The 24,719-nt window shown below is 40.2% G+C and overlaps 1 protein-coding gene across 2 annotated transcripts in view; it reads left to right on the top strand.

Moving 5' to 3' along the window:
- Window positions 1-9,522: 9,522 nt before the first annotated feature.
- LOC126268105 (TGF-beta receptor type-1) overlaps window positions 9,523-24,719 on the top strand; it is a 197,861-nt gene continuing 182,664 nt past the window's right edge. The window contains exon 1 of one of the 2 annotated variants that reach the window (XM_049973616.1): window positions 9,523-10,091. In XM_049973616.1, the coding sequence (XP_049829573.1) occupies window positions 10,019-10,091 (73 nt within the window). In that variant the 5' untranslated portion in view covers window positions 9,523-10,018. The remainder of the gene's footprint in view (window positions 10,092-24,719) is intronic. The other variant, XM_049973617.1, reaches the window with a different exon arrangement.

Raw genomic sequence — 24,719 nt, forward strand, 5'->3', positions numbered from 1 at the left:
GATTTTATTTTGTTGCTATCTTTGCTGATATACCTGTACACTGATGAACAGAAGATTATGACCACCGGCCTGTTATCGATATAAACCCATCCAGGCAACAGCAGTTTCCTGTCGCAAGGAATGACTGCTAGTCAGACATAGTTCAGATGTCATGGGTAGCCAACCCCAATTACAGATTTTGGATGCCATAGGCTGGGCAAACCTGTAAAAGAAGACAGGTGGTGAACTGTGGTGGAACTAACATCAGATTCTAATGCTGGGGAGAGTACTGGTGCGTCTGAACACAGTGCATTGAATTCTCCTAACGATGGGCCTCTGTGCCCAATGACCCATGCATGTAACATTGGCAGCCACATGCTGATAGGAGGGCGTGAATCCGTCGCCTTACAGAGGAAAAGCTCCTTGACGACTGTTCTGTGGTATGGAAACAAACTGGCAGCAGCTCTATTATGCTCTGTCCATGCATGAGGGCGTCCATGGGTCCAGTGGACATCATGCAAGGCACCATGATGGCCAAGGAGTATCATATATTGGCTGCAGATCATGTACACCCCTTCATGACGATCATATTTCGTGACGGCAATGGCATTTTCAACTAGTTAATTTGTCATGTCACAAGGCCAGGAGTGTGATGGAGTATTAGGAATATAGTGTCGAGTTTCAATTGGACCCCAGCTTGCCAGATCTGAAACTGATCTAACACATCTTGGATGTGATTGAACAAGGTGTCAGAGTTCGTGGACCCCTTCCCAAAGTTTATGGGAATTAAGTGACTTGATTGTGCGCAGATGTGATGCCAACTTCCTCCAGTGATCTACTAAGGCCTCATTCCTTCCATGACACGATGCATCACCATTGCTAGATGTGCTAATGGCGGACATACTGGCTATCAGGTAGGTGGTTATAATGTTCTGGCTGATCAGTGTAAGAGTCATTATTAAATTTCTTAGCTGTTCTTATAACTTTCTTGTATAATTTTCTGGAAATTTTCACATATTATTTTAGTGTGGTATTATTTCTGGCAGATTTGCTTAAATTTTTGAATGTGTCTGCTGATTTTTTATTCTGTGATTTACCCATGTCTTAGCTTTCATTTTGATTGTGACTTACTTGATGGGAAATAAGACATCTTAACAGTGCCTATAACCTGCAAAAAATGACAAACTTTTCCTTTACATCACAGGTTGATTCCATGTCACAATTTATATTTTTTACATGTTATTAAAAAGTCTTAAGCTGTCTTCATGAATAAATCTCTTGTCTCTGTATTTATTGCAAAGCACTGCATCCACATTAGATATATTATTAAAAGTCATCAGTGCTGCCTTATGATGTGAGAACTCAGTATCTATTACCTCAGTGATATGTTCACATCTGTTCTTATGAACAAATACTCGATCAGTTATTGTTTCAGATCCATTCATACATCTAGTGTCTTCAAATACTGTTGCTGTCGCATTATAAGACAACAGATTTCTCAGATATTGTTGTTTAGTACAGTTATTGTTAAAATCAACGTTTAGCAGCATTTCAAGGTTTTGCAGGAAAAAAGTAAAATTTGCCTGGTGGTTCAAATGGCTCTGAGCACTATATGAGGTCATCAGTCCCCTAGAATGTAGAACTACTTAAACCTAAGTAACCTAATGACATCACACACATCCATGCCTGAGGCAGGATTCGAACCTGCGACCATAGCAGTCGCACGGTCCCAGACTGAACCGCCTACAATCGCTCGGCCACACCGGCTGGCTACCTGGTGGTGATTTATATATACCCATAATAATCATTCTGAGTTTACTTAACTCGGGTACACATTATTCAAAGTCTTTCTCCATGTATTTTGCATTATTATATTTAATTTCCTTTGGATCTAGCCCTGTCCTACCATATTTGCATGTGGCATCTCCTTTACTGTTGTAAGTAGGGTGTTTAGGTTTTTATATTGGTAACAACACCTTGCGCTCTGTATGAAAACCACTGGCTTTGCTGTGTGCAGTCAGTGGCTGGTTTGTATTGTTGTTGGCTATTGTAGTGTTGGGCACTTGGCTGTTAACAGCGCGTAATATTGCGCAGTTGGAGGTGACCCGCCAGCAGTGGTGGATGTGGCGAGAGAGATGGCAGAATTTTAAGAGCGGGCAATCTGGTTGTGTGTCCTCCACAAAGAGTAAATTTGTAATGCTGGACATCATGAACTGATATATATATATATATATATATATATATATATATATATATATATATATATATATAAAATGAATTGTGAACATTGTAAGGCAAATACATTGTTTGTTCTCTATCAAAATCTTTCATTTACTAACTATGCCTATCATTAGGTAGTGCCGTCAGTAGGTAGAATCTTTTATTTAGCTGGCAGTAGTGGCGATCACTGTATTGCAGTAGTTCGAGTAACGAAGATTTTTGTGATGTAAGTGATTTGTGAAAGGTATAGGTTAATATTAGTCAGGGCCATTCTTTTGTAGGGATTAGTGAAAGTCAGATTGCATTGCGCTAAAAAAAATTTGTGTATCAGTTTAGTGTTGATCAGAATAGGTAAAGAGCGAAATGCTTGAGTACGTTCAGTTTTTCTCAGCTGTTTGAAAATCAAATAGTGTAAGAGGTTTACTAGCACAGTAATACACTAATTTTTCTAAGGTGACATTTCACTGTTAATTCCATAAAACTTGCTTATCATTTCAAACTCATGAAGAACAGCAGTACTTGTTTGCATCTCTTTTGTCCTCTAGGCTTGACATTATTTCTTAGTTTGTATTGTTTATGTTTTATATTTTAGAATGCCATTCTTTGGTAAATTATAGGCTGGCAGTACGCCATATTTTATCACTGTAACTCCCTGCGTAGCTTAATATTTATTCCCAGTGTAGAATATAAACTACCAGTTGTACAGTTGCTTGGCTTCACATGTTACTTTGTTGATTTTTATACTGTCTGAAATAATCACAAAATAACTTATTGTCCTTAGTTCTGGTGTACACAAGCAACTTTTTTTTATTTTTGAAAGAAATTTGTATTACTTCTTAATAGCTTTTTGCAGTGCTGGGTAAATGTAAACTTGACTGGAAGTGCCACATAACAGTGTTGCTGAGTACGAATTAAAGTCCAGTCAGCACATTACAAAATAATAGCTTACTTTGAGCTGTAGAGTTTAGTTTTGAAATGAGTATTATGCAAAGAACCTCTTTCTTATTTTGCATTCCTTATCTCGACACAATGTGATGAAACAATAGCCCTAAGTTCATAAACTCCATATGTGCCGACTGAACAAGATGCCGCAATGCGACAACAAGTGTGTGATTGGAGCAAATATCGAGCACGGCCCCTCTAAATCACCGTGCTGCTCATGCACAGTATCGCCTGTTTTCTGGCGCTCTCTGGCAGCTGCTCAAACGAACCTCAGAACAATGCTCACGTCCACTAGCTTAGCATAACGTCGTTCTCCCTCCAGTTTCCAGGTCGCCAGAAGGCAGAGCATACTTGCTGTTGTCAGTTTCAGGTGGATTCACACTTGATGGAACGTCACCATCACGTCAAACGATTCTCCTCTGTACTTCAAATGGTGGCACTCACACACACCATCAATGGAACGTTATTGGCACATCATTTCACATCAGCATCACATCACGGTTTCTTGGGAAGAATGTTTTGATGAGCCATTGGCGGAGTCACGTGATATTTACCTGTTGCTGCTGGCAAGTACCACCTCCATGTTTGTTTTGTTTAGCTCAGCAAAACGGCCTATGTAGACAAACCTTAGGCAAACCATGAACTTCTGCTGTGGTGATATTGGACGTCTAAATCTTGAATTTCTCCTCGTAATTTTTTATTTTCATCTTGCTTAACAGGCTAAAAAACCGTTGTTTAGACATTATGAAATATTTACAGAACGACGACTCCTCCTTTTCCAGCTCCTTGTAAAAATTTTGGAACTCGCCTTCACAGTCTCGATTTTTTAACTTTTTTTTTCCTAACACAGACTCTTTTTGCTCACTGTTCCTGTTCCTCAACATCAAGTGCAATAGCAATCATTGCAAGCTGCTTTAAACTAAATTTTGGCATTTTATGATGCTCTACCATGAAGTAAGAAATAGCGCCTCCGATGGGTATTTTAAGAACTAGCTGTAACGTCATGAGCATGGAGGTAAAAAAGAGAGAGAGAAATGGCTCTACAGAACTTCGCTGTACGTTCCTTTGAAGCCAGAGTGGGCGGTCGTGCCGCTATCTTAAATTGCCCGAAACATTAGCAGATACTGTTTACGATTGCTTCTTGTTCATTACTTCTGTCGTGTGCACGCCACAGCTATTTTAAATACTAAAAATTACAGTGCTTACATGAATAACATAGTACCAGGAACGCAATTTCGAATGTTTTTCTGTTCATAAACGCGTATTTGTTGTAGTAATACGACACATTTGAGCTCCTTAATGTAAGTTGTTTTTTTGTCGATATATTCCGAGTAACCAAGAAGAGAAGGAAACGGTGTGAAAAGCTTGTTTTTGTCATCCCTTTAATTCCACTTTTACCATAGTTACACCGCTATCAAAGGAAGATGGAATTCCAAAACAGTGATTGTTGTCTTGCCGGTACTGCTTCTTCTTCGTTACATTTTCAGCTTTCCACTTTTGTTCACAATATTGTTAATGCTCATGTTTGCAAAAAACTGATCTACATGTTCTTTGATAACCCATAGACGTGAGCAATGAGGGAAGACGCAAAGTATGCTATAATATCTTATGTGTGTCAAAAAGTGAACCATTACTGGAATGTCAAAGAAACACAACTGCATAGAGGTGTACTTCAATACCGAATAGAGCTCTTGTTTCATTCAATTCACTCTACATTAGTTTCATTGTAGTTTACACATTATTTCCCTTTTAAATCTTACCTATGAAGCATCATTCAGTATGTGACCAACAATAGCAATTTACAGGGTAAAAAAAGATATCAATTTTTGTATGTTCCATTATTGTGCAATACTATAAATGTGATTAAGGAAATGGTCTGCAACGCTTAGAGCCCAAAAAACGGATATTTTGATTTAACATCTATGCAAGCCTTTTAAAAAAAAATAACGATAGCCTAACTAGCGTAACATAATAGGTCTACCTTTCCAATAGTAGACTGTTTGCTTCTTTTCTTGGAATACGAATGCTATTCAGAAAGTAGGGAACATTTCCGCCTGACGCTGCTAGGCGTGTGCCGATCACGTATGTTTTTGGTATGTGCGTGCTCGGCAGCTTAGTCGGCATCCATCCGTGACAGTGGGAGCGTCTTTGAGCGTCTGATTTTTTCGATATTCGAATCTGAAATTTGCACTGCAATCGAAAATCCCGTCAATTGTGAGCTGCGGTCTGTGATACGGTTTTGTTTGGCAAAAAGCTAAAACCTATAGACATTTGTCGTGAACTATACAAAGCCCGGAAATGGTGCATTCGGTTTAAAACTGGCCGAACCAACGTTCATGATGAAGAGAATAGTGGACGCGCGAACACTGTGACTGACGATCTTGTCGCTAAAGTTGAAACGATTTGTGGAAACCGTCGTTTCGAATAACGGAGCTTAAACTTTCTTTTCCACAAGTTTCACGGACTTTGTTGTTTGAAATTGTCACTCTAAAGCTAGGATACCACAAATTTTGTGCATGATGGGTCCCCAAAATGCTTACACAGCACCATAAAGAACAGCGAATGGGGGCAACTTTGACATTTTTGGAGGCCTGCTACAAACATGGTGATTCATTACTGTACCGAATCGTAACCAGTGATCAGACTTGGGTGAAACACATCAATTGCAAGACAAAATTACAGTCCATGGAGTGGGGGCATACAAGGTCCCCCAAAAAGCAAGAAAATGTTTTCAAACTTTTTGTCAATAAGGAAGTTGATGGTGGCAGTGTTTTCAGATGGGCAAGGTATGCTTCCTATTGATTTTCTCGAACGTGGAGCAACCATAAATTCTGACCTGTACTGTCAAACATTGCACAACCTTAGACGAGCAGTTCAAAACAAATGCTGAGGGAAGATGACATCCAAAATTTTGTTTTTGCACGACAATGTCCGAAAGTCACATGGTAAACCGCACTAAAGAGCTCCTTAATTCATTCAAATGGGAAATTTTCCCTCGTGTGCCCTACAGCCCTGATCTTGCACCAAGCGACTTCCACTTGTTTCCCAAGATGAAGAACTGACTTGCAACGCAGTGTTTTTATCATGACGTGGAACTCCAGGCAGTTGTTACTCACTGGCTGAAATCTCAGGCGGCAGAATTTTACGACGAAGATCTTCCTAAGCTTGTCCACTGCTCGATAAGATTGGTGACTATGTGGAAAAGTAATATGTCAGTCGCTCTTTCGCATGTATTTAATAAAATGTATTTCTTGTACTTAGTTTTTTTAATGAAAAAAGCTTTCACTACTTTCTGAATAGTCCTCGTATTTTTCAAAAGTAACTGTCAGTTTTTCGAGAATAACTAAACATATCAAAGCCAAACATATCACAGTTGGAAAGTACATCCATTTTGATCGTCTGCTTCATTTTACTTCTGAATTTCATTTTAAGATTTTGAAAGTATAGAAATACATACTGTTCTTAGTGATATACCAATAGTTAGACAGCTGCATGTTCCTCCTATCATTTGTATGATAAATCTTAATTGTGTGGAACGAGTCACTTTATATTAACATTTCTTTTGTAGCTATGCCTCCATGCTGATCATTTATTAGGTTTTTGCTTTTTAATTAAAAACAGACTGATGTTAAAAATTCCTGTTTGTGCCCATTTACTCATTACAATAATAGACAGTCTTCTACAGAATAGGAGGAGTTGTCAAAGAGAAACGTTTTTCAGTTTAGCTTCAGATTTAACTTTTCTGTCTGTCAAGCATTTTATATCACTGGGTAAGTGATCAAAACTTTTGGTTGCAGCATTATGAAGACCTGTTTGTGATACAGACAACATTAATATGGCATATTGAGTGTCTTTTTTTCTGGTATTGTAATTATGTATATATTTATTTCTGTTGAAGTGCGGCTGATTATTTACAACGAACATCAAAAGCAAATAAATTAAATGGTGAAGCGATTACATTGCTACTAACCAGGCAGGCATGACAAAACGAATGTTACCAAGGTTTCGCCCAAACCCTCTTCAGAAAGCAACCAAAGTGCACACACACACACACACACACGCACACACACACACACATATGATTCCTGTCTCAGGCTGTTCTAACCAGGATCTTCTTTAAAGAGGTAAGAAATGTGAACAGTGAATAATTATCTGTGAGAGGAATTTAGGGCTTGAGATGATGCAGCAACAACCTGAGTGGCTCTGTAGCCATGTGTTATGTGGAGACGAAGCCATTGATAACCACATAGCTCGGATGTCGGACCGCTTGTGGTTTTGATGGCAATAAAAAACAGGAATGAATAAAAGTAAACAGCACAACCGTAATTCATACATACAAACAAGAATATTACTAGAACAATTTCACTTAATAATGAAATTTCATTCTGTTAAACTTTAGATTGCGATCGGATCGGTTAGTACATCCATAAACGATGCAAGCTGGCATTTTTGTTGACACAACTACGTCTCCGCACAAACAAAGCAGTACATGCCATTTGGCGTACAACCACAAAAGTCCCTATTGGTCGAAACTGGACACGGGGATGTCAGAGTGACTTCATGAGAATTATCTAAGTGGTGAACAATGGAGGTATGAATGCCGTGAATCTAATGTTTTAGGTTATATAAGATGATGGACAACAGCTTAAATTTTGTGACGTAATGACAACTCCCTTCTTCTTTTTATCTCCATGGTCACGACGTTCTTTCGACGTTGACGTGCTGTGTAGTGCGAATACTCAGGAATTCCTCTGACCGTCGACGCTCAAAAACGTATGAATCGACTTTTACTTGAACACTCCAGGACCGGAGATTGTAGAGACAGCCGTCGCGTGTCAGGTGAAATAAATTATTTTAACTTCCGCTGCAAAATTCAGGTAAAAATAGGATAAATTCGAAATAATATGAGAGATGGGATCGGCAAAAATAGTCAAAATACGGATTTCTAGAGAAATATGGGATAGTTAGCAATCCTAACTCAATCTGTAACTACTGGACTACTAACGTAAAAGTCTGCAGTTTACTCCTACACGAGTGCTACGTTTTTTTCCGCATCGTCCTCACACAACTTAACTGCAAGCAATAGTAGTATACTGCTTGTTTGCGGAGAAAGAAGACTCGTGACGGCTTGTTGAATTTCCATCCAGTTTTACGCGGTTTGAGTCACTGTGAAGGATACAGAGATGCTGCGCTGTAGGTGTGTACATCTGTACTTTACATATGGACCCAAATACTACAGTGGTGAATCAAAGGAAAAAAAAGACTGAAATTCTAAGGTCGAAAATATGGCTTCTTTATGAATTTGGATGCCTACAACTTTAAGAAGTGCAACCTGGGCTGTTAAAACGTCCATCGGTCAAGTTGAGGGTAGTTTTGGGAGGTTTCTTACATTCATGAGTACATGGCGTCAAAATAATGCAATAAAATCACGAACATGGTCAAATGTGAATTTGGTAAACACAGTGTTGGAGGCGGCATTAAATACGTATAGGCTTTTTCCATAAATATTAAGACAAAATTAGACTAATCAAGACACAAGAAGCGACATTTAAACAGTCATTTTTCTTATGCGCATATACCATTCCAGAGGTAAGAAAAATTGATGTAGTACCACCATGCTAAGTACCTTTTGCCATTCACCTAGCAGTGGTTTACAGAATACGTAGTTCTGCATTTTCATTTATTAATTCCTGAAGTAATAGATGGTCTCAATCATTCTGATATTTCATTTTTTGGTACGGTAAAAATGTTTTTTTTGTGAATAATCAATCTGATACGGCGGAATTAATCGTAAATAGTAGGTATATCATTTCAGAAGAATCAATAAAAGGATGTCAATCATTAATACATTAAAAAAAAAAGATTTGCTTTGAACATACTTTATATTTACAAAGCAATGTATCTTTAAAACATTAAGTTTTAGATACAACACGACTTGTGTATTTCCTGTCAAGTTTATTTCTTGGGACACAGTACATTCTCAATGTCGCCGGACAGTTGTGTCAAAAAATGGTCACTTTAGAATCTTGCCCCTTCTTGTATCCATTTACGGGGGCGCCCATAATTGATGGGTATATTCTCCTGGAGTTTTTATGCATACAGTATAACAGACTTATTTCTGATTTATGTGCATTCTTGTCCAAAATCCATTCACTCTCTGACAGTGGGCATCCGTCATACATCCGAGGAAAATCTCTTCAAACTAAGGAGAAGAGTTACTGGGTGAAGGAAGACAACTGCTAATGTTACAAGTGTTAATCACGTTTACTTCTGACGATGAGTGTGCGAATTAAAATTCGCGACTGATAAACTTGTAAGATATAAAAATGCCCATAGATGACAGGTTACGAATCTTCGAAACGACAGAGGAAATTGCCATTTGCCATTGAGATGCTCTTTTGGTGTTATTTCTGAGAGTGTAGTTATTGTTCATATATTGTCTGTGAATGGTACCGATTAAAAGTAAAATTAATTTCGCGAGAAGTTTAGACTCACATTTTGAGCGTAAGGACTTCTGTCTCCAACACTTCTAAATTAGTGATACACCACAAGACGAACTATATGTAGCTTAAAAACGACGGTTAACTGTTCCTACAAATAAGTTATCTGCCTTTCAAAACAGGTGGAAAAATAATTAATGAACAAAGATTAAAAAAGGATACCACGTATCAGCCGCGGAGGGATACTAAGTTCTTTCCCAATATGTTGTTGTTAATGGGTAGCGTGATTGGTTGTGAGTCGTAGTGGTTTTGTTGTGGGTGTGAATGATGGCTGAAAGTAGTTTCAGCCTGTACAATGAAAAGTATTTCAAAAATGACCTTCGACTGTAACGCGGAAATTACAATTACTGTTACATAAGTTTTCAAACGCTGAAGCAATGACGTCTTCCTGTGTTTATACCATGTTACAAGCAGCTATCTTGGCTTACCTGCACATCGCAGTTACCAATGGTCAGTATTGGAACAGTGCTGTCACTTCTTAGAGAATTAATAAAACTGTTTATCGGCGTTGATCAATTATCACCCTAACCCCTGTAATACCCCACCACAAAGAAGTGACATTCATTTACTGACTGATAAAACTGGTATTATGATTTGACGTAACCGATGGTATGGCATCATATTACCGTGGGGAATTAAAACTACAGTTTACAAATAAATTATTGATTATTGCCAGGAAATGTGAGATGCCCGTCGTGTACTCTTGAGCTCATGTCATGCGATTTTCTATACGTTCTAACAATACAGTTACGCACGTACTGCATTTCTAACACGCTAATTGATGTTCATTTAACAAAAGTAGTAAGGCTTGCTGAACTTGCCCGTGTCATCATGAAAGAACCATGAACACTTTAGAGGTTTTGAGAAACTACGCTTTCTTTTTATGACTGTACCACAAAAATTATAATTTGTTGTCTTGTAACGACGTCACTTTGCAAATGAAACGAAACCGTGTTTTCATTACCATTAGCAATATTGTACTGTAACAGTTGGTTTCGAATGTGAACAGACTTACCTAATGGGAAGAAATTTATTACCACATTTTTAAATGGAGAAAAACAGCCGTTGCCGCTGTAGTAAGCTGGGAGACGACAAAAAATACCTGATCTTTATCCATTGGCCATTTATGATTGAGACAAGAAAAATAACGAAATATAAAATAACTGAACTCTACTTGTTCATTTTACATGTAGTTCACAATTCTAATAGACCTTTTAAACATGTTGGACACCATAGATATTTCACTGTGATAGTAGGTCTATTCGTTATCCCAGAATTGTTTTCCATTGGTAGGCCGAATTGTTTTGTACCACCTGTTACTCTCTTCAGTAAAAATATTGAAATAACAGCATGCACAGTTACTTCTGGTCTTTGATCTTGTTGCAAGCAAGTTTTTGTGGCTGACACTTTCTGTGCTTTGTTGTTCTTGGATTTGTTGATATTGAGACTGCGAAAAAGAATACATTAATGAAAGTAAAACAGATTTCAGATTATTTCTGCAATGAAAATATGACTTACAGTAACTAATATAATATCAAAACATTTTAACGTGGTGTAGTGTGCCTTGCTTCTGTCATCCTAAAACTGCAGTTTTAACTTTGTAGGATGAGAGTTACAGGGCTGCTTACTAGATACAAGATTGGTATTATGCTGAAGTTGCTATCCTGAATCATTAAAAATTAGTAATGATGTTTGCTCTTTGATATGTTTTTAGCCATACTTCAATTTTTAAGTGCCTGTAGTTTCATTAAATGTGTTTGGAAGTTCCATCATTTTGTTCAATTTTTATGTGAACCGAACCCAGCCTTACTGAATAACATTACTACATGTGCTTAATGCAGATTTTGCTCATATATCTTACAGAAATTAAACTTATCACTCATAGTTTTCACTCCGTTTGGTGATATTTAGACAGTTAATTTCAGGTATTATTTGATGAAATGTTTCTTCCACTTCTATTGTTTTTCCTCGTTTGAGCACTTTGTTTAAAAAACAAATACACTAATAATGACTATAAATACCCCGAAGAATTGTAACATTTTCACAGAGATTCTCATTCATGTCCTGTTGACATAATGCCTCTATGTAAATAGATTTTGTAAGCAGTGGTTTAGATAAAACGTAGTGTTTCACTGAAAACTAAAAGACAATATGCAGTGAGTATACACCAGTAGTCTGTTAGCTGAGCTGAGACTAGAATGCAAGTAGGCCTACTGGCATTTCACAGGCTATATGATACAAGGATGATGAAAGTCTACCATATTAAGTTATTTGAAGGTTTAGTCTGCCTTGTATATCAATATTCATAGAGGCTCATGTGCTTATCCTCCTGGACTAGTACCACTGGGAGAAAGAATATTATAGAAGGCTAGAAGAGATGAACAAAATCCAAGAAGCTCTACCATACAAAAAAGATTAATTTTTTGTCAGTTGGAAGAGATTAAAACATTTGAGGCAGCATGGGTTTGGGGTGCTTGACAATGAGATTATCAGCAAATATGGTTGTTTCTGAAGTACACAATGATAGTTCCAACAGTTGTTGGATATCTTTATCCAGAAATCTGTGTGTTTGCCTTATAAATTGGTAGTGAGATATTAGTAAGGTCAAATAGTTGCAGGTTACTGAATTTGGCTGGTAACCTGGACATACTTGATCATTATTATATTGCCACTTTTTTGTTTCTTGCTATTGTTTCTGTTACTTTATTTATGGTAATTACCATATAAAATGGAAATGTTGAATTTGTGAATGAAAGTTTTGACTTGTTGAAAAATTGTCTTCATATGGGCTCATTTATCTAAAAAATTGTGGGCCACTGGATCGAGGCACTCCTCCATATAAACTGTGTTAATCTGATTTTGGATATCTGTGCCTGTTGAAAAACATTGAGGTTACATAGAGAAGTCAGACTTACTACCAATGTCAGACGATCAGTATTACAGATCGGTGTTTATAGCAATGAAACACTGGAGGGGGAGGTTGTAAAACGTAGGCAGTGGAAGGTGGCAGCTTCATTATACTAACATTGTATTACTGTGTTAGCCAGACTAATTTGCTTGATATGTGGGTTGCATATCCATTATACATTAATAATGCTGCCCTCTGTGAGTCAGTATTCTCCAAAAGACATCTCCGAATCAGTTAAAAACAGTGTGACTTACATCCAGTGTTGCTCATTTGCTAACATTGCAGTCTGTGGGACCATTGCAAAAGCAAATCATTAGCATCATTTTACAATCAGTTGATGATCACAATAAGACTATAGTATTTTCTTGTCCAGAAGAATTAGTTTTACTTGCTTTTGATGCCAACTCCTACAGCAACTCCCAATTTTAGAAGGGTCATGAAGAATTGAAATTTCATCACATTTATGTATTTGTCCCACCTTTCCCCATGAATTTAGTACTGTCAGAATGGCAGTGAGCTTTTTAAAATGTTATAAATACCAATGGGTCGACCTGATCACAACCAGAATGTTCAGTACTTTGGTGTTTCTTTATAGAAGGTAAATACCTTTCCCCGTATGATGATTTAAAAAAAAAAAAAATAATATCCCCGATCATTGATTTATTGACATAATGTTTTAAGATGGTGTGAGGCATATCATAGGAAATTTCAGCACCATGGGTAGTCTTACTTCCATTTTTCGTGTCTAGTGCTTGCTTGCAACCATGTCACATTGCACCCTAACATCACAGTCACATCACACCTTGAAGGTTGCTTGGTGTGAAGAAAGTGTACACCATTACTTTGATTGTACTTTCTCCACTTCTATCGGTCAAGCATCATTGAAGAAGTTGCATGTACATGGCTGCAGTGCTGTCAACTGAAATGAGCACAGACAGGGCCCATCTCTTCCTCTTTGACTTCTCTCTGTCTTTATATATACAGCATAACCAAACCTTTTCAGCATATTCTGACAGAACATTAAATTCTATGCTTTCAGGTAATGGTATACATAATATGTGATCTAGTGAATTTGAACCTTCCCGATATAGAAGTTTCTTCTATAAAGTTGTAGAGGTGGCTCTTAATATGAGCATTGTCCTGGTTGCACTACATATTCTGGCAGATACTAATGGTATCCACTTCGATTGCTTGTCATATCTGAGGAATGGGTTCTACTGAAATCTTGTGCACTATCCTGTGCAGCTACTATCTCCTTTGCAACCGTTCCCCCCTCCCCCTACTCCCTCCTAAACTGTACATATTTTTTTGGATAGCTGATGCCTACTCCCATCCACCCTTGTTAGTTTGCAATACTTTAATGCACCAATAAAGCAAACTCACAATGTATATGCTCTTTGTTTGTTGTGAAGTACTGTAGGATAGAGTAATTTTAGATCTGGCACACTTCGGTTATTTATTTTGAGAAGAAGTCACTAAATTCCCAGTTACAAACTTTACACCAGCCTATCTATCTAACTTGTAGGTTGTTTTTGAAATGTGGATAGCTGATGCTTCAAGCATTTGGAATAATTAAATGTTGTTATGGTTTCCTGGCTACAAATAATTAATTGATTATTCAGTTATTTGGTACTAGTAAATTATGTTCCTTAGAGGAAAATACTTAAAATACATGTTTTAATGTCAGTATGTACGATGTAGAACATACAATGCAAACTTAAACTTGTACTCAAAAAAGATTCTTTTCCATTTCACAGCAACTGTAATTTTTTTATGTAAAAGCTTTGAGACCCTGTTACATTTTACCCATATCTTTATACTATGTAGGAACATTAAGTAAAGGTGTAATCAAAGAGAAACTCATATTGTTTATAAGAAATTTCACTTTGATAAAAAATATTTGTTGTAGTCTTAGTATCTGGAGAGCTCTTGTGATCACTTTTCTCACACACAAACAGTAAGATAAGAAACAGTGATTGCGCTAAGCTGTGGTGAGTGGTTAAATTATATTTGTTTTGACAAGAATTTTTTTTTTAATTTGACCGTTATTTTATTCATAGGTAATTGACTTATCTTTTATTCTTTGTCTGCAGCAGATTTCTGAATCATCGTATCAAAATAGCATTTGTCTCTCTCCTCGCTTTAATAGTAAGCAAACAACTGTGAAGGGAATGGCAAGGGTACTTAGTATGATACCCATGTTAGGGTTTCTTCCCATTCCAGTTGCATATGGAGGGTGGGAAGAATGACTGCTTAAATACCTCTGTGCATGCATTTACTAGTCTAATTTTCTCTTTGTGGTTCTTACAGTAACAATATTTTTTGGGTGCTATATCTGCATCTACATGTCCACTCTGCAATTCACATTCCAGTGTTTGGCAGAAGGTTCATAGAGCTACTGTCAGATTATTTTTCAACTGTTCAATTCTTGAATAGCATGTGGAAAAATTTAACACCTAAATCATTCTGTACCATCTCTGATTTCTCTTTTTTTTTTTAATTATTATTATCATCATCTCTCTCCACATAGGTGTGACTCAATAAAATATTTTTTTACCATTTGAGGAGGAAGTTGGTGCCTGAAATTTTATGAAGAACTCTCACTGTCATGAAAAATGCCTTTGTTTTAATGATTACCACTCCACGTTGCTTACCATATCCTCAAGACTCACTCTCCTATTTTGTTATACTATAAAACAAGCTCCCCTTCCATGATATTTTTCGATGCCCTCTGTCAAGCCTTTTTGTTAGGATTCACGCAACATGGATGGAGAGGTGTAGTGTAGGCTTTCTCTTTAGTAGATCTCTTTCATCTTCTAGATGTTCTGCCAGTAAAATGAAGTCTTTGCTTCGCCCTCTCCACATTTGGTTTAAATTGTTCACAGTTGGTATTTAACTGAGTCAACAACACTTAAAGTTCTGTGATTTGTCATTTAAGGAAAATATAATGGAGTTTTTAGTACACTCTTATTTGTTAGTCTCAACTGCTACTTTTTGCATCCTGCACATATCTTCTCTAAATTGTTTTGCAGACTGATTGATCTCCTGAAGACTTTACTAGGTGGTAAACAGCAGCATCACCATCTATGAGGGCCACCTACATTTTCTCCTAAAATAGATTAAGATAGATTAAGAATGGCAGAAAGCCTATAACACTTTCTTGTGGGGGGAGGTGTCAGATATCACTTTGGTTTCATGAGACTACTTCTCGTCAATTACTACGAACTGCCACCTCTCTAACAAGAATTCATGAATCAAGTTGCACTACTGAGACACTACAAAGGCCTGCAATTTGATGTACAACTGCTTGTGAGAAACTGTGTCAAAAGCTTTGTCGAAGTCTAGAAATATGGAATCAGCTAATAGCACTCTTTACTTTGTGTGAACAAAGAAACACTTGTGTTTCACAAGAATGATATACACTCCTGGAAATTGAAATAAGAACACCGTGAATTCATTGTACCAGGAAGGGGAAACTTTATTGACACATTCCTGGGGTCAGATACATCACATGACCACACTGACAGAACCACAGGCACATAGACACAGGCAACAGAGCATGCACAATGTCGGCACTAGTACAGTGTATATCCACCTTTTGCAGCAATGCAGGCTGCTATTCTCCCATGGAGACGATCATAGAGATGCTGGATGTAGTCCTGTGGAACGGCTAGCCATGCCATTTCCACCTGGCGCCTCAGTTGGACGAGTGTTCGTGCTGGACGTGCAGACCGCGTGAGACGACGCTTCATCCAGTCCCAAACATGCTCAATGGGGGACAGATCCGAAGATCTTGCTGGACAGGCTAGTTGACTTACACCTTCTAGAGCACGTTGGGTGGCACGGGATACATGCAGACGTGCATTGTCCTGTTGGAACTGCAAGTTCCCTTGCCGGTCTAGGAATGGTAGAACAATGGGTTCGATGACGGTTTTTTATGTACCGTGCACTATTCAGTGTCCCCTCGACGATCACCAGAGGTGTGCGGCCAGTGTAGGAGATCACTTCCCACACCATGATGCTGGGTGTTGGCCCTGTGTGCCTCGGTCGTATGCAGTCCTGATTGTGGCGCTCACCTGCACGGCGCAAAACACGCATACGACCATCATTGGCACCAAGGCAGAAGCGACTCTCATCGCTGAAGATGACACGTCTCCATTCGTCCCTCCATTCACGCCTGTCGCGACACCACTGGTGGCGGGCTGCACGATGTTGGGGCGTGAGTGGAAGACGGCCTAACGGTGTGTGGGACCGTAGCCCAGCTTCATGGAGACGGTTGCGAATGGTCCTCGCCGATACCCCAGGAGCAACAGTGTCCCTAATTTGCTGGGAAGTGGCGGTGCGGTCCCCTACGGCACTGCGTAGGATCCTACGGTCTTGGCGTGCATCCGTGCGTCGCTGCGGTCCGGTCCCAGGTCGACGGGCACGTGCACCTTCCACCGACCACTGGCGACAACATCAATGTACTGTGGAGACCTTACGCACCACGTGTTGAGAAATTCGGCGGTATGTCCACCCGGCCTCCCGCATGCCAACTATACGCCCTCGCTCAAAGTCCGTCAACTGCACATATGGTTCACGTCCATGCTGTCGTGGCATGCTACCAGTGTTAAAGACTGCGATGGAGTTCCGTATGCCACGGCAAACTGGCTGACACTGACGGCGGCGGTGCACAAATGCTGCGCAGCTAGCGCCATTCGACGGCCAACACCGCGGTTCCTGGTGTGTCCGCTGTGCCGTGCGTGTGATCATTGCTTGTACAGCCCTCTCGCAGTGTCCGGAGCAAGTATGGTGGGTCTGACACACCGGTGTCAATGTGTTCTTTTTTCCATTTCCAGGAGTGTATTTTGAATCCCTGCTAGTTATGTGTCTATAGGTAATTTTCTTTGGGGTATTTCATAATGTTGGAACACAGGGTATTTTTCGAAATCCTACTTCAAATTAATGTCAGCAACATGGGTCTGTAATACAATAGATTACTTCAGTTTCTTTTTTTGTGTGTTGGTGGGATCCATGTAACTTCCCAGTCTTTTGGGATGGATCCTTAATCGGGCAATTGGTTGTTTATAACTGTAAGAGTGTAGAGAGAGAGACACAGTGCTACTCACCATAAAGATGGCACATTGAGATTTAGACAGGCACAGTGAAAAGATTGTTATGCATAAGCTTTTGGCTGACGCCTTCTTCAGAAAAGAAAAAATTCACACACATTTGTGCAAACAAGCACACCTTACACACCTGGACTCAAGTGCTATCTCCCACCACTCATGTGTGAGAGTCTTTCTTTTCTGAAGAAAGTTTTGGCTGAAAGTTTATACATGACAGTCTTTTCATTGTGCTTGTCTGTAACTCAACGTGTCGTCTTTACAGTGAATACCAGTCTGTCATTTTTATAATATTGTTGATATTCCAAGCTGGACTTTTCATTGTTTGATAAGAATGTTGCTAGTACATCAGCATACTCTGAAAGAGCCTAATTGGTGTGCATTCTTTTCTGGAAGACTTGATTTTATTAAGTGAAATAAGTTGCTTTGTTGCAACAAAACTGTCTACTTTAAATTACTCGTGTTGACTGCTGTTCTTGATTTGAATTACAGAATATTTATTACATCTATTATGGTGAAAAACCGTGTTTAGTAACTCTGGCTTCATTGGTGCTGTCATTGGCAACATTACCATTGCTATATGCACAGTGAAGTATTGAGTGTGTCTTACTTTCCATATGACCAGAATTTCTTCATTCGGTTTTGTTGTGGAAACTATCAAAAGCATCTTGTATTGAAGTCTGTGCTAAGTTTTGAGCTTCCATTTATGGTTGATGATCTTGGTGATTTTGTGTTTTTTTTCAAAATTTGCCATGCATTTGTTTGTTGCTGAAGTGTAGATTTAAGTTCTTGTTGTAATACTGGTTCTCGAAATGTTGTGAGTATGTTTTTGGTTTGCGTCTTATCTTTTAAGAGTTTGCCAATTCAGATTTTTCATCTCTTTGGTGCTTCCCCACGAGTCAGACAAAACATTGACAGTTCATGCCGTTCTACTTTAAAAGGTAAATATTGTTGGCGTGGTACTGAGTGAAATGCTTTTCAGTGGTCAAGAAATACTGAATTCATTGATCCATGGCTTTCAGGATGTCATGTGAGAAAAGATCAGTTTGGGTTTTGCATGATTGATGTTGTTGGAATTCATATTGGTTGGCATGGAGGAGGTCATTTTGTTTGAGATATCTCATTACATTTGAGTTCAGAATAGGTTCTAGGCTTCTACAGTGTATGCGTGTTTGTGAGATAGTTTTTTTGATCACTTCTGCTCCCCTTCTTGTGGACGGACATGACCTGTACTTTCTTAATAAAAGAACTGAAGTTGTATTATGGTTCAAATGCCAGGTGTGAATTCTGTATAGAACCTGTTAGGGATTCCATTGGGCCATGGTGCCTTATTTACTTTTGCCAATTTCAGCTTTTTTTCTACATAATTGGCACAAATATATGTGTCAATATTGTGAAAAGGAAAGTTGTTGTGGGGGTAAGCAACAGGCTGGGGAGGGGGGGGGGGGGGGGGAGGAGGATGAGGATGGATAGTAGGGTAGAAGTGGTGAACAGTGGGGTGCTGCCTGGGGTGTGTGCAGGTATATGAGGTAGAGTGAGTGTAGGGCAGCTGTGTGCAGTCTGGGAGTTAGTCAGAGGACAGGGGTGGTGGAAAAGGAGAGAAGTAAAAAGACTGGGTGTAGTACTGGAATGGGAACAGGGAAAGGGTGGATGGATGAAGATTGAAGCCAGGAGGGTTATGGGTACGTAGAATACATTGCAGGAAGAGTTCCCACCTGTGCAATTCAGAAAAGCTGGTGTTGTTGGGAAGGATCCTTGTGGCACAGACTGTGAAGCAGTCATTGAAATGAAGGATGTCATGTTTGGCAGCGTGTTCAGCAACACGGTGGTCCACTTGTTTCTTGGCGACAGTTTGTCAGTGGCCATTCATGTGGATAGACAGCTTGTTGATTGTCATGCCCATGTAGAATGCAGCACAGTGGTTGCAGCTTAGCTTGTAGACCACATGACTGGTTTCACAGTTAGTCCTGCCTTTGATGGGATAGGTGATGTTCATGACCAGACTGGAGTAGGTGGTAGTGGGAGGATGTACCAGACAGGTCTTGCATCTAGGTCTATTACAGGGGTATGAGCCATGAGGTAAGGGGTTGGGAGCAGGGATTGTCTAGGGACAGATGTAGGTTCGGTGGATGGTGGAATACCACTGTGGGAGGGATAGCAGGCAGGACATTAATATTATTACATTCCATCCTGGATTTTCCATTGTTTGACAAATTGTGTGTCATTCATCTTTGGAGTGGTATGAGGTAAACTGGGGCTGTATGTCTGTATCTTCATATATGAAAATGGAATTCAGCATATCTACTTTTATTTTGCTTTCCTCAACTTCAGATCCTGTGTCATCCATATGTGTCTGGTCACTAACTTTAGCGTCACTGACAACCTTTACGTATGACCACAGTCTCCTTGGGTTTCGTGAGAGAGCTGTAGACAAGATTCTGCTTTGTAGTCATTGAATGCTTCATTATTTCGCACTTCACGTCCAAGTGTGTTTCATTTGGCATCTACATATGTAGCACCACACTTTTTACTGTCCCTAGTATGCAGTAGTCACTGTTTCCTTCAAAGTTTCTTAACAGTGGGTAGCCTTCAGCAGCTCACCATTCATTAGCTGGCTACAGCTTGGCAACCCCAGGGTTCCTGAGCTGGGGAGTAGTAGGCACTGCCAGTCCTCTGTACATGTCAGCTCTGGTTATGCTTCATTGACCACTTTATGATGTGACGGTGTAATGTCTTGTGTCACAGGGAATGGAGATCATGACTGGACTGCCTGGATCATAAGCATGGTAAAAAAAATCTGTCTCAAGGTGTGCTGCACACAGAGACGCATGGCCGTTGAGGTGAAACAATCCTTAGTGGGCAAGCCCTGGGGATCCTGCCACACTTCAGTTTTATGTGATTTATGAGGTTCGTTGAAATGAAACCTGGTCAGTGTGCCTACCTATGCCTTACATGTAAGATGGCATCACGTAACTGCGGGTACGGTGATGCCATCTACTAGTAGGGAGACTAACGCTAGCACCAGTGTGGTTTCATGTCAAAGACAAAGAGAAGGTGGTCACACAAGTTATCATCCACTACTCAGCATGCAGGCAAGTAAGCAGGAACAACGAGGAGTGATTTGATTTTTTGGCAGCAGTGTTGAGTTGGAGGCCATGAAATGTGTCAACAGATGAAGGCTGTGTGTGGCGAGTACAGTTTGCGTGATTCATTCCTCGAAGGGCGCAAGTCACTTGAAGACGATGCTCGTCCCAGACAGGCTCATCATGTCATCACTCCAGAAATGGTTGTGGAAGTGAATACTTTAGCCATGGACAACCACAGAATTACCGTGGACGAGATCTATTGGTTACTGGGTATTAACATGAGTACCACCCACATCATAATGCATCAACACTTCAATTTACATAAAATCTGTGTGCAGGGGTTCCCCACCAACTGACCGCCGAACAGTGCAATACTCGAATGGCTCTGTCTTTGAGTCATCTACAGCATTATTATGAGGAGGAATATGGCTTTCTGTCACTTATTGTCACAGGTGACAAAACATAGTGTCACCATTTTGAACCGGAAAGCAAGTGTCAGAGCAAGCAGTGGAAACTTGTGACTGCACCACCTCCAAAGAAATCAAAGGTCGTGTACACCAGTTCTGGTAAGGATATGATGTCCTTCTCTTTTCACCACAAGGGCCCACTGCTTATCGAGTTCCTGGAACAGGGAACCACCATCATTGCCCAGCATTATCAAGCCACTTTAAAGCACTTAAGACAAGCCATAAAGTTAAAACGCTGAGGCATGTTGTCCAATGGCATTATCCTCCTGCATGATAATGCCCGCCCACACACGGTCTATGTGGTGAAGGCGACATTGCAGCAGTTTCGGTGGGAAATGCTGGAACATCCACCGTTCAGTCCCGACCTTCCACTGTGTGACTTTCATGTGTTTGGACCTCTAAAACAAGCTATTCGCGGACATCAATTTGCGACGGACAACGAAGTGTGTGACTGCATCCTACTAGCTTCTTCAAAGATGAAATTGACTGGCTAGTGTCGCAATGGTATAAATGTGCCAACAGTTTTGGTGACTCTGTGTGTGTGTGTGTGTGTGTGTGTGTGTGTGTGTGTACAAATACATTTTTGAGTTGATAAAATCATTACCATTACTTTACACTAGTGACCAGATGTAGGCATGCTGGGCTCTGTCTAGGTGGACTTTTATTTCCCTAGCTGGTTGTGGGACTGACTTGGAATTATCGAAATTTCCTCTTCTTCCTCCCACCGGAATGGTGGGCCGCTGTTAGGTACCAACACCCAGTCTAACAAAAGGACATTTGTGGCAAGTCCTCGTGATTCAGGGATTATTCAGTATGCTGTCATTTATAGTAACAGACTGCATGCTTCTGACCAAAAGGTGTTTTTAATAATACAATAAAAAGGGCAGCTTTGAGAAGGTTTCACTGTTCTGTATCCAAAGGGGTTTAGAGGGAGTCTGCAGCACTTTAAACTTTGTAAAGTGCTTCTGAAATGGGACCCTGTTGGCAGAAATGTTTAGTTCCCAACAAGTAAACAACCTCCAGAAAGCTGGGTGCAGAACACTTTGAACGACAGTAAAGGTGTCGTATCATGCAGGGATCTACTTGATATTCTCAAAGAGGAACGGAAAGCTGAGTGGGCCAAAACAAGCATTTTTAATGTGCAGAACATCATGGAAAGGGTGGATGGTGATCTTATCAATTCAGACTTGTTTATATTTCATTTAACAGCATGAAAATTCCAGCACATGTCAATGCAGGTTTCCTTTGCCTAATGATGCAGCCATAGTTCCTCAACCCATTTCAAATGCCGGCACTTTGGGCACACTACTCTTGGTTCTAAGCGGCTAGCCACGTGGCAAATCCAGTAAGGCCACCCACGAAGGAGTTTGCTGTTCACCTCTTCTGAAGTATGTCAGTTGCTCTGGGGCTTGTCCTTTCTGGAGTAGGGATTGCAATGCCTTTCTTGAAGAAAGGAAACTCCAGGAGATAAAAATGACAAAGCGCATTCTGTATGGTGAAGCCAAAAATATCTACAAGGCCATGCAGCCACCCATGCTCACTGCCTGTTTTGCTTTCGTTCTCAAATAGCTAGTCCAGAAAACTGATGCTGGTACACAAACAATAAAGTGTCAGTACTAGTCCAGCATTTGTCATTACACTTGTGCCGTTGCTGTTATGTCAAAGTCCATACCTCCCCTTAGAACATCAGAAAAGGCTGTGTTTGCCGGTGATGCGGAGCGCTATGCCCTTCTAAAAGTACAGTCTGATCCACCGTACAGCACTGTCACTGCTACAGCTGTGGTTATGGCTCTGAAGCATATCCAGGGCAAAAAATCAACGGCAAAGGCAAAGAATCAGCTGCTGATGTAGGCAGGAAGTAAGCTGTCTGATGACATCGATGTTGCTCTGTCTGACATCTCTCACAATTTGTCTTTGGAATTAGTGTACTTTGGTGTCAGCCTAAGGCACTCATCTTTCACCAAGACCAAGCCTCCATCCACTAAAGGCCTAAAGGCTTCCCTCCCGGGCGGAAAGACAGTGTGAAACTGCATACCCAGTGATAAATGGCTCCCATACTGCAGTGGAATATTATTGCATCCAGGACACATGTGGAGAAACTGAAACTCAAAGCACAGAGACAGCCCCTGTGCCTATGTTTGCAGGAAACATTTTTTAAAGTGTCTGATGCTCCTGTACTATGGGGATACACTCGTTGTTGCAAGTATGACCTGACTGGGAAACGGGCCAAGGGAGGAGTTGCTGTGTGTGTCACTTCTCCTCTGCTGTCTCCTTGGTTACTGATCCACAAGCTGTAGCTATTACTGTTCATGCGAGTCAGAAGATTACTATCCACTGTAATTACCTCTACAGGATGTGATAGACACTGGGGCTCTCACAGACCTTATAAACCAACTCCCCTACCCATTTGCCCTACCGGGTGATTTCAATGCCCATAATGTATCATGTGGCTTGAACTATACTTGCCCTAGGGGTCGAGTCTTGGAGAACCTCATGACCTGTCAGGAGCTGTGCATCCTAAACACAAGAGGTCCCACTCATTTATTAGCTACTACTGGGTCGTCCGCAGCCATGGACGTCTATTTTTCCTCTTCAGTCTTTGCAGACTCTGCTCAGTGGGAAGCAACTGATGACCCTCATTCCACTGACGATTTCGTACTATGGATACAGCTATTGGATGGAGCATTACTTGAACAGAAGTTATGGAAATGATGGTCAGCAGGGCTAACTGGATGCTGTTCAATTAGATGGCTGTGTTTGAACATGCAGGAATGGATGGACCACATCACACAATTGATCCATTATGCCACTGACTTATACATCCCAATGTCCTCAGGTCACCTTAGGAGGCATTCTGTATCTTGGTGGACTGATGAGTGCTGCTCTGAAATCCGGGACAGGTTCGTGACTCTGACAATTTAAATACTGCCTAACAGCATATAACCTCACACCCTTTCAATTCGTGAAAGCCAAGGCTCAACATGTATGTAAGCAGAGTAAGAAAAGGTCATGGCAAGTGTTCCTGGACTCCATCAACCATTCCACTTGTTCTATAAAATTATGAGAAGGCATTGGGAGGATTTATGGTAATCACAGTTGTTTCCTAATAGCAGCAGTGCTGAAACAGATGTGCCTCCAAAAAATACCTGGAGACATCACTCAGATGACAGAGCCCTTTGCGACGACTACTGCTGATGCCATCCAGGATACAGTGTTCCACCATTACTGTGCCACTGTAGAGAGGGGTGAGTTGGACTTCAGATCCTACAATTCTGAGTCTTACAATTGCTCTTGCACCATGCAGGAGCTGGATTCAGCACTGCCTGAAACTTTTGATAGTGCTGCCGGTCGTGACCAAATCCGATACAGCAAGCTTTGATATTTTCCAACAGTGTCAAAGGAAAAACTCCTTGAATGTTTTAATTTGATGTAGCAGAAAGCTCTCTTTCCCACCTCGTGCAGAGAGCAATTTTGATACCTATCCTCAAATCAGGAAAGGACCACAAATGGAC

The sequence above is a fragment of the Schistocerca gregaria genome, chromosome 4, assembly GCF_023897955.1.
Source record: "Schistocerca gregaria isolate iqSchGreg1 chromosome 4, iqSchGreg1.2, whole genome shotgun sequence".
NCBI lineage: Eukaryota > Metazoa > Arthropoda > Insecta > Orthoptera > Acrididae > Schistocerca > Schistocerca gregaria.